Here is a 9,837-nt window from a genome sequence, read left to right as displayed (position 1 = left end):
CTATTCTATTCCATTCCATTCCATTCCATTCCATTCCATTCCATTCCATTCCATTCCCTATTCTATTCTATTCTATTCTATTCTATTCTATTCTATTCTATTCTATTCTATTCTAAAATGGGTGGGTTAAGAGTTAGGGTAAAGGGTTGGGAGGACTTTTCTTCTAGCACAACCTTCTCTACTTGGACTGCCATTTGTCCGAAATGGTGTAGGGTCTCCCGCTTGGGGGGGTTGGACTAGATGACCTACAAGATCCCTTCCAACTCTGATTATCTGTCTCTGTCTCTGTCAGAGCCTCCGGCGCTGTTTGGAGACCCGGCGGCCAGCTCTGCCTCAGGCCAACTACATCTTTACTCCCCTTCTGGGCGGGAGGCGTGGCCGCCACCGAGGAAGGGCTGTGTCGCGGGGGGTGGGAGGCGCGGCGAGGAGCGGGGGCGTGTCCCGTCGGGGCTCTGGCCTCTCGCGCTGGGGACGCCGCGCCGCAGACGGCCGGAGGGAGCTGCGCCGGGCTGGGCTGGCCGCTCGCTGGTGCTGGCCGTGGGCGCCGAGCGAGGAGGCTGGGCGGAGCGGGCGGGCGGGCGGGCGCTTTGCTCCGGGCCAGCGCTCTCGCTCGCTCGCTCGCTATGAATGCGGCCCGGGCTCTGCTCTCCGCCGTGTTCCTCGCGGGTTTCTTCTGGGGGGATCTTCCCTGTTGCCAGCAGGCCACCATCCCCTCCGCCGCCGCCGCTGCGCCGTCTCTCCGGGAGTCCGGCAAGGGCAAGCGGAGCTGCCGGGAAAGCGGCGGCGCGTCCCGATCGGTTGGAGAGGAGGCGGCCAAAAAGGGACCGGCGGTCCCCCAGCCGCGCGTGGAGCCCCACGAGTACATGCTCTCCCTCTACCGGACCTATGCCATCGCCGAGAAACTGGGCATCAACGCCAGCTTCTTCCAGTCCTCCAAAGCGGCCAACACCATCACCAGCTTTGTGGACCGGGGCCGAGGTAAGAAGCTCTCAAGCACCGCGGACGGGATTCTTCCCAAACCCTGCTCGGCCAGCCGGCTGGATCCGCGATCTCTCCCCACTTTCCGCCCGATCTACTCGAGCCAGGGTTTCCAACCTTGGGCACTTTAAGCCTGGAGGACTTCAACTCCCAGAATTCCCCAGCCAGCTTTGCTGGCTGGGGAATTCTGGGAGTTGAAGTCCTCCAGGCTTAAAGTGCCCAAGGTGGAACCCCTGGACTATAACTTGGCGCGCTCTAGTTCGCTTCCAGAGGTCGCGTCCCCAGGCACCTTTGCCAAAAGAGCAGCTAGATCTCTAGCGCGTCTGCAGGCTTTTACGCACCGCCACCGGGCCGGTTCTTTTTCTTTATCCGGGGTTGGGCCGGCCGGTAACCTCACCCACAGCTGCTCTCTGACCGCTTTGGGATGGGCTGGGTGGGTGGGGAGTACAACAGCACCCATACTTCTTAGCCAAACAATAGGCTAAGCTGGCTGCGAGCGACGGAGGTCGTAAGCGTAACGCGAATGGGAAAAACCCTCTGTGAACCTCTCTCTGTCCGGGGTGTGTGTAAGGTGTCCTATTCGCTGGATCTCCTGGTTTGGGAGTCAGCTTTAGGATTCCTTGGGTGCAATGGTGCACCAAAAATGGGGCTCCCTTGAGTTGTAGCATATATGCCTTTCGGAATAAGCACAGATACGACGGACTCTGGTGCTTGGTCCTAAAAAGCGCAGCGCCTTATTGGCTGACTTGTTCAGGATTGGGGCAAAGGGAAAAAAAAAAAGCAACGCTAGGTTTCTTACACGCGGAAGCTTAATCTGGCTCGAGTGCGCACTTTCCTGCCCTGCTTCCTTATTTTCACTAAGCCCGGTGGCACATTCACAGCGGCAGTAGTAGTGGCAGTAGTAGTAATGCAACTCGTTCAACTGCTCGGTCGAGAGTGGGAGTCGGCGAAGGTGCTTCGTCGGCGTTACCGGGAAAGGGTCCCGGTTCCCGACCTGCTTTCTTCGTTGTCTGGCCCCGATCCCGATGCCCATCCCTTTCTGCGTTTCGGTAAGAGACAAGATTGCACCGCGGGAGGCTGAATTCGACTTCGGCTCTTCCGACTTCGAAGGTTATGCCCAAGCAGGGAGAAGGAGTTGAAAAGCGCTTCTTTTTGGACGATTTTGCGCGTCTCGGGTTTTTTCGGGATGGACGGATGGATGGGGAAACCTTCCTTCCTTCCTTCCTTCCTTCCTTCCTTCCTTCCTTCCTTCCTTCCTGCCTTCCTTCCTTCTTTTCCTGCCTGCCTTCCTTCCTTCCTTCCTTCCTTCCTTCCTTCCTTCCTTCCTTCCTTCCTTCCTTCCTTCCTCCCTCCCTCCCTCCCTCCCTTTCCCTTTCTTTTTTCCTCTCCTCTCCCTTCTTCTCTCTTCTCTTTCCTGAATTGCAGAGATCAGGCGCAGTTTCTGAGATTCCAATGTGAGGGCGGGAAGTCTGCGCAGACCAAACCAAATCTTGGGATCGCTGTGTAGAGCGCTTGTCTTGCGGGTTTTCTTTACTTTTTCGTGCTTCACCGTCTGACTTCTCCTTTGTAGGGAAAATAGAGATATCTGCTCAGAAACCTCTGGCGATCTTTTGGGGCTCCACTCTGCCACGCTTAGCTGCGCCAACTATCAATTATCAGTTAATTAAACGGCTCTCCTGCGGAGTTGCGATTTCCCGAACCCTTCACCCACCCACCCACACCTTTTCTTACCGCTCACCCACCTCCCCATTCTCCAGAGTCCAGACCTATAACGAGATCCAGGGTGAGATCCATGAGCTGTCCCGAAAGCTGAGATTCCGAATAAATAAAAGCGCTCTAGTTCCAAAATAGAAATTCTTTTAGGTCTCTGCGAATCATTGGGTCTCCGCCTAAAACAAGAATGTGGTGTCCTAAAATTGAAGGTGAGGAAGCAGAGGCGGCTTTGAAACAACTCCATGGAGGGGAGGCAAAGAGAGACGAATTGGGGCATGGATTTGCCGCTTGCCTCTCTGTGCTGTTTATGGGGTCAAGCAGTAGTTGTTGCTATTACTTCGGGCCATAGCATTCATTTTACACCACCTCTTGGTGTCCACGATGCTTATCACGCAGCTCCAAAATTCGATTGCGGTAATCCGGAAGAATTTCAGGAAGAATCCATGCAATTAGTTTGTCCAGCGGAGACCTCGGTGTACCCAGGAGGACTTGGGTAGTGGACTTGAATTTCGTCTCCTTGAAGATCCGTAAGAAAAAAAAATATTCGTAAGAAAGAAAATGGGGACTTTGGAAGAATTGGTTTTGCCCTCCTTCTGGGGAAGAGTTAAGCTCTCTTGGGAGCGCCAGCATTCTCTCTCTCTCTCTCTCTCTCTCTCTTTTTTTCTTCTCCTGGCAAACCTTGGATTTGTTGGTGGTGCCCATCAGTGGCATTTTAAGAATGGATTTGGCATGGACGTATTTTTTGCAGGACTTCATAGGAAGGCCTTTGAAGCTGAGATGCTGCGCTCATAGCCTAGCCCAGGAAAGGTTCGCAGCTCTCTTGCTTTTAATTACTGATAATTTCATTTCAAAGCTTCTCAACAACAAAACAAAACAAAACAAAACAAAACAAAACACAGTTTCCTTGCTTTGCATTTTTAAAATACTCTTGTTTTCATTCTTGCTTGCACAAATCACCGCTGTTCCCAGTGCCCCTTCTTGGGAGCAAAACAAGATGGTACCCCGGGGTCTTCAGGACTAGGAAACTTGGGGGGGTTGAGCAGGAAAAGAGAGGGGGAGAGAGGGAGGGAAGGCGTCGCTTCCAAGCCTCCTGGTTGGACGGAGGGAAAGGCCTCCTCCCGCCCCCTGATTTTGATTTGATGTGTCAAGGCTGTGACCTGGCGCTGGAGCTTCTGAGCATTAAGTTCCTGATTGGAGTGGTTCAGCAACGCGATCTAATTGAGCGCTGCTGTCATAACAGATCAAATAAGTGTCTGGTCTGTCCTAATGAAGCGGGAGCTGCCGACAGCTCCAGATCAGTCCAAGACTCCAAGTCCCTGCGAAAGGGAAGACGCCCTCCGAAGCGCCCCCCCCCAACGCTTCCTCTTCAAGACAGGTTTTTTTTTAAAGCCCATCTCCCTCCAGGTTAGCCGCCTTAGTTCTCCCCTTCGGATGTTAATTGCTGAGACTGCTTATATTGCCCATACTATTTTTTTAAGAGGCTCTTAAAAGTCCCCTTCTTGCAGCCTGTTTCCCTGCTTCCTGCAAATTCTCCAACCTCCCTTTGGAGCTGCGGGGAAATGGCTGAAGTGCCATTTCAACAGATGAAGAAAAAGGCAAACTTGAAATCAGGTACTTTTGGCAGACGCTCCCGGGAGCAACAGCAACAAAAGCAGCAACCAGAAGGGTCGGTCTTTATTTTATTTTATTTTATTTTATTTCAAAAGCGTCTTTCCGCGCTTCCCCAAAGTTTTCGAGTTGTAGAAGGTGGCTTTGTGATTAACAATGTTGGTTAAATCACACCGGGAGAGATGAAAAGCAACAGTGCTCATTGGTTGCCTCAGCAGGTGGCAGCACCTGGCTGGCATTGCTTGCACTGAGAAGATAAACAGGGGCAGATTTAGTTAGCGGTTGGACAGGAAACCACTAAGCAATCCCGGGCTTCTGGCTAAAGCGGGAAGGCTGCCTGCGCACCACACGAGACAAAGACATCGGGCAAAGAAAACGAGCCAGGCTTGCCAGCTCCACCCAAATAAGTCTTTATTCTTCAACGCTTCTCCTCATGTCCTTTATGTTCAGCAAAACAGCAGAAGCTCCCTGGCTTGTCAGTCCATGGCCTCCCTTGCCCTTCGCCTCCGTTGGAGGAATCACCCAGGCCTGGCCAGAAGTGCAGCACTGCAGTTCAATGGGCCGGTTACTTAGTCAGTTGTCCTCCAGACAGTGTGGGAAGAAGAACCACCCCAAGAAAGCAGAAGTCTCCAAACTTGGCAACTTTAAGACTTGTGGACTTGAAGTCCACAAGTCTTAAAGTTGCCAAGTTTGGGGACCCCCCCCCCTGCAAGAAAGGCTCTGCGCGGCAATTGGGAACCGCGTTGGATCATATCCCGTTTCTCGGCTTCATGGCTGTCGGTTGGAAGTTCGCTTCAAATTAGGGGGATCGGGATGAGTGGGGGAAGCTGTGCTAGGGTAGATCCCCTCCAAGGCCTTTGGAGAAAATCCCAGGAATCTTGGGTTCCCCCTACTTGGCGCTGGAGGCTTGATTGCGGCAAAGATACGGAGCTAAGGGGTGCTCTGAAGATCGGATCCTCCTTCATCACTGTAGTTCCCTGATCGACCCCCTGCCTTAGTCTTGGCTTGCTTGAAGCCAATGGGGGGTGGGGCTTTCTCATCGAGCTGTTACTTGTAAAATTGGCCTAAAGGACTGCAGTCTCCAGATTCTCTACTCCAGTCCAAGGAGGTCCGCTGCTTCCTAGCAGGCACCGGGTGGCATGGTGCCTTGGCTGAAACTGCCATAGAGTAGAGTAGAGCAGAGCAGAACAGAACAGAATATAGAATGTAGAATATAGAATATAGAATAGAATAATATAGAATAGAATAATATAGAATAGAATATAGAATACAGAATATACAATATACAATATAGTAGACTATAGAATAGAATATAGAATATAATATAGACTATAGAATAGAATATAGAATATAGAATATACTGTAGAATATAGAATAGAATACAGAATAGAATATAGAATAGAATATAGACTATAGAATAGAATAGAATATAGAATGGAACATAGAACATACTGTAGAATATAGAATAGAATAGAATACAGAATAGAATATAGAATATAGAATATAGAATAGAATATAGAATAGAATATAGACTAGAGAATAGAATAGAATATAGAATATACTGTAGAATATAGAATAGAATATAGAATAGAATAGAATTCTTTATTGGCCAAGTGTGATTGGACACACAAGGAAGTTGTCTTGGTGCAAATGCTGTCAGTGTACAGAAAAGAAAAGATACTTAATAACTGCCAGGGTCTTCAACCCGCCAAAGAGTCTAAGGTGGAAGGGTTCAGGGGTGCCTTTAAGGATAGCAGGTTGCACCAAAACGTGGTGTGTGTCTGTGTGTGTGTGTAGGAGTGGGGTTGAAAACCGGTGCTAAATTTCAGAAATTGGGGGCGGGGAGTAAACGGTAAGCTTCCGGTTTACCTCCGGGCAGTTGGGTGCGTACAGCCGTCTAGTTAAGTCTCAAAAGCAGAGGCCTCTTTTTACTCTGCCCTCCTAAAATCCTCTGGGACGCCCTCATTCTCCCAATACTACCTTGGCTGGCGCAAGAAACCTACATCCTTGCGCTCTTTTCTTCCGCGGGTTGGGGTTATTTGAAAGTAAAGCGCTCGGCTTTCCTTTCCCCCTCCGTGGAAGTGTGTGTGTGTGTGTGTGTGTGAGAGAGAGAGAGAGAGAGAGAGAGATTCGTGGCTGGTCTGGGGTTCTCACCATGAGAGAGCAAAGCAGGTTGACGCGTTTGCTAGGATAGAATAAGCCAGCCTTTTCCAACAGCGTATCCACCGGCTAGGTTGAGATTTCAATCCCATTATTCCCAGCCCGCTGAATGTCCTTCTAGATAGAGGACACCAGGGCGGAGCAGCAGACTGCTTTGTCCCGGACCAGATCCACCCTGAACTAAAGGGATCCGAGCTGGGAGACGTTCTCCGGCAGCTGCTCTTGGACGTCTTGAGGCGGAATGGGTGGGCTACACTTCCCTCCCCTTCCCCATGGTCGGGGCTGGTGGGGAGACGCCAGGCGGTTCCCGCTTGGCGGGTTTCTAAGGGAATCCTCGCACTGGCCGGTGGGGCCTTCTTGACCGCGCCTCCTCTCCAGTCACCGTGATGGTTGCGCGCAGTTCTTGAGTGACCTTGAGGTCTGTTGAACGGGGCCTTTTGTGAAGAACGCAGTGGAGATCAGAGGGCCGGAGTGGGGCAGAAGACCTCAAATAGAGCAAGGAAGTAGAAAATTGGGGAGAAGAGAACATAATAGAAGAGTCCTTCTTCTTCTCCACCCCCCCCCTCCATCCTCCCATGGATCGCTTCTGGACCCAAGACCACTCAAGTAGCTGGCCCGTCTGTAGCGCGGGCATTGTTGAGCCGAATTTAAGCTAGCTGATTTGAGTGTAAGCCTCCTTCAGATGGGTAGAGCGTATTCCTAACAAGCGAGCCCTGTTTATACTTGTGTCCTTCTCAGGGGGTCACGCTGCGGGCAACTGTCCTTGGGAGTAAGTGCGTGGGACCCCGCCTACAGTTTTTGGAACAGGGTGGAGGGCAAAAAGAATTTGCCACGCGATCAGCATGTCCAGGCTTGCCCGGAATTAGGGTTGGGGGTAGAGGTGACTGGGATCGTTCCCGAGTGGTGTCTCCAGGAGTGGGAGGGTGGGGAGGGTGAGTGTGGACCGATTTGCGTCAACAAATCTTTTCCTCTTTCTTTTTCACTTCCTTTGGGGCTTTTATTTTTGTTTTTCTGGGCTGCCTCGAAATATTGAGCTCAGACATCAAACGTAGCAATTTTAGGATGCGTGGACTTCAACTCCCAGAATTCCCCAGTCAGCATTTAAGTTAAACCTCTTAACAGTTCCCACTGGTGTGACGTGTTGCGCCTGCCTATGCCCAGAATCAGTCTTGGAAAACTTGTTTCATTCAGACCAATATTGGGGCCTCGGAACCTACCATGTCAAGAAAAGTCACCCCCGAAATTTAGGTTTGCACAGCGATCGACTAAAACAGGGATCCCCAAACTTGGCGACTTTAAGACTTGTGGAGTTGAAATCCACAAGTCTTAAAGGTGCCAAGTTTGAAGACATCTGGGCTAAAATGTGCTTGCTCGTTTTGTGGGGTACTCTACTGGGGGGGACTGAAACACCTGCTCCTTCCCAAAGCCCAGCTGTTTGGGCAACGCGGACTATTGTCTCACTTCGATTTCCTGGCCTGGCCTTCACCTCTGAGAGTTGGGGAGGCCTCGATGACCAGTACCCACGAAGTCCGTTCAGAAGGCTTCGTAGGTTCCCAAGGGAAGCCAGCGCTTTGTAAACGAAGCCCCTTCGTAATCCGAGCCTATCTCTCTTGCCTCCCTGGGCGCTTCCTTCCAAATTCTTGGGGACGCAGAGAGGCAGTATCGCTCGCCTGAGAAGAGGCCGTTTCGCGGGGTTGAGGGTGGGTTTCTTTGTAGGCGGAGATTTCCTTTCGCAACGACCCCCGTTCCGTCAAGAGGGAAAAGGTGATTCGGGGCAGGTTGGAGATCTTCTCCGCTGATCGATTAGCTCTTCGGCCAGCGATCTACCTCTGCCCAACTATTCTGAAGGAGCGACGTAGCTGAGAGGATGCTTTCGCCACAACTCTTATGCCATAGCCCTTTACCCAATTTCATTCAAGCAGGCGTTAGACTACCACTCCCATCAGTCCCAGCCAACAGCCTCCAAACTGAAGGGAGGGAGGGACAGAGGAGAGAGAGGGAGGTAGGGAGGGAGAGAGAGAGAGAGAAATTGGTGTTCCTTTTAGACTTTGTCAACCCAGGTTGTTTCAATTCCATTTTTAAATGGTGAGCCCAACGCTGTGAAGCCACATATCACCCTGGCGCCAGGTATGCCTAAAAAAGCAACTGCACCGTTTTAAACCACCCTGGAGAATGAGGTGCGTGTGAGTGTGTGTGAAAGGGAGGGAGGGAGGGAGAGATTCAGATTCAGATTCAGAGCAACCCACTTCACCGCTCCCAACTAGGCGCCCTTCTCTTCTGGGATTCCCTCCCGCCTCTCTTTCTCTTAAATGCGGGACGAGGGGGAGCTATGCCGTGGGAGGGGAGATCTTTAGCGGCGCGTTTCCAGGAGCCGCCGGTCTCCCGATTTGCGAGTATCGCACGTACGAGAAAAGATCCTTTTGTTTATACTGGAGACAGAAACGAGTTTAAACAACGAAGGAACGGGGTGTGGGGTTTTTTTCTTTTTCTTTTTTCTTTTTGGTTTTATTTCACCAGAATAGTCTACGCCAATCAGGTCTGTTAAAACTCACAAATTAATTAATTAATTAAATAAGTAAGTAAGTAAATAAGTAAATAAAGAAATAAATAAAATTAAATAAATAAATAAACAACTGGATTAAATAAAATAAATAAAATTAACTAAATAAATAAAATAAATAAAAATAATCAATAAATAAATCTTAGTTGAAAAAGAAGGCGCTGGCGCCTTTTCGCTCTGAGCGAAGGAAAAAAAAAAGACCTGGGGAGAAGGAAACGGTGTTGGCGAACGGCGAAGCACCTGCTGCTCTCACCAAACTCTCGGCTTTTAAAAGTCAAAGCCCGGTCCCGCAAGCTTCCCTTTCAGGCCGGATTGCACCCACCCCGAGGGTCCCTTCCTGGGCATTTCCTCGAAAGGACGAAGAAGGCCGCCGCCTCGACAACCGCCCCTCTTCTCAACGCTGCGGCCCCGCGCTCGATCCCTAAGCTCGTTGATTCCGCCTGAAGCCGCCTTGAATTCAGGCTGTGTCTGAATTCTTGGAGGCCGTTTTGCGGGCTGCATTTTTCCGACGCGGTCTTACTCTTCTTTCCCCATAGCGAGCGCGCCCGAAGTCGGTGGGGTTTCTTTCTAAAATATGTGCTTTTCAACTTCTTGGGCAAACCGCTTAGGCAGCTGCTCTGACTGATACCTAATTCAGATTTATGATTCCTCCGCCTCCCCCTCCCCCCCCTTCTTACGCTCCCCCGCCTTTCTTTTCCTTTTCTAAAAGTGTAAGATCAACGTGGAGCTGCCCCAACCGTCTTTGGTGGGCCAGCGAGGCTCCTGTCAGAGAAACTGAATTCGGGAAACTGAGGCCTGTCCTCCTTTGGTTGACTCGC

The 9,837-nt window shown here is 50.8% G+C and overlaps 1 protein-coding gene across 1 annotated transcript in view; it reads left to right on the top strand.

Moving 5' to 3' along the window:
- The first annotated feature begins 487 nt into the window (after positions 1–487).
- Positions 488–9,837, top strand: part of GDF6 (growth differentiation factor 6) — a 28,007-nt gene continuing 18,657 nt past the window's right edge. Inside the window, exon 1 of the mRNA XM_026690667.2 lies at positions 488–978. Coding sequence (XP_026546452.2) covers positions 624–978 — 355 coding nt within the window. The 5' untranslated portion in view covers positions 488–623. The remainder of the gene's footprint in view (positions 979–9,837) is intronic.

The sequence above is a fragment of the Notechis scutatus genome, chromosome 3 (genome assembly GCF_049901735.1).
Source record: "Notechis scutatus isolate UNSWTSFEM ecotype Mainland chromosome 3, rNotScu1.2, whole genome shotgun sequence".
NCBI classification, from domain to species: Eukaryota; Metazoa; Chordata; class Lepidosauria; order Squamata; family Elapidae; genus Notechis; species Notechis scutatus.
The sequence above is the reverse complement of the archived record's forward strand: the minus strand, read 5'-3'. Positions and strand labels throughout refer to the sequence as shown.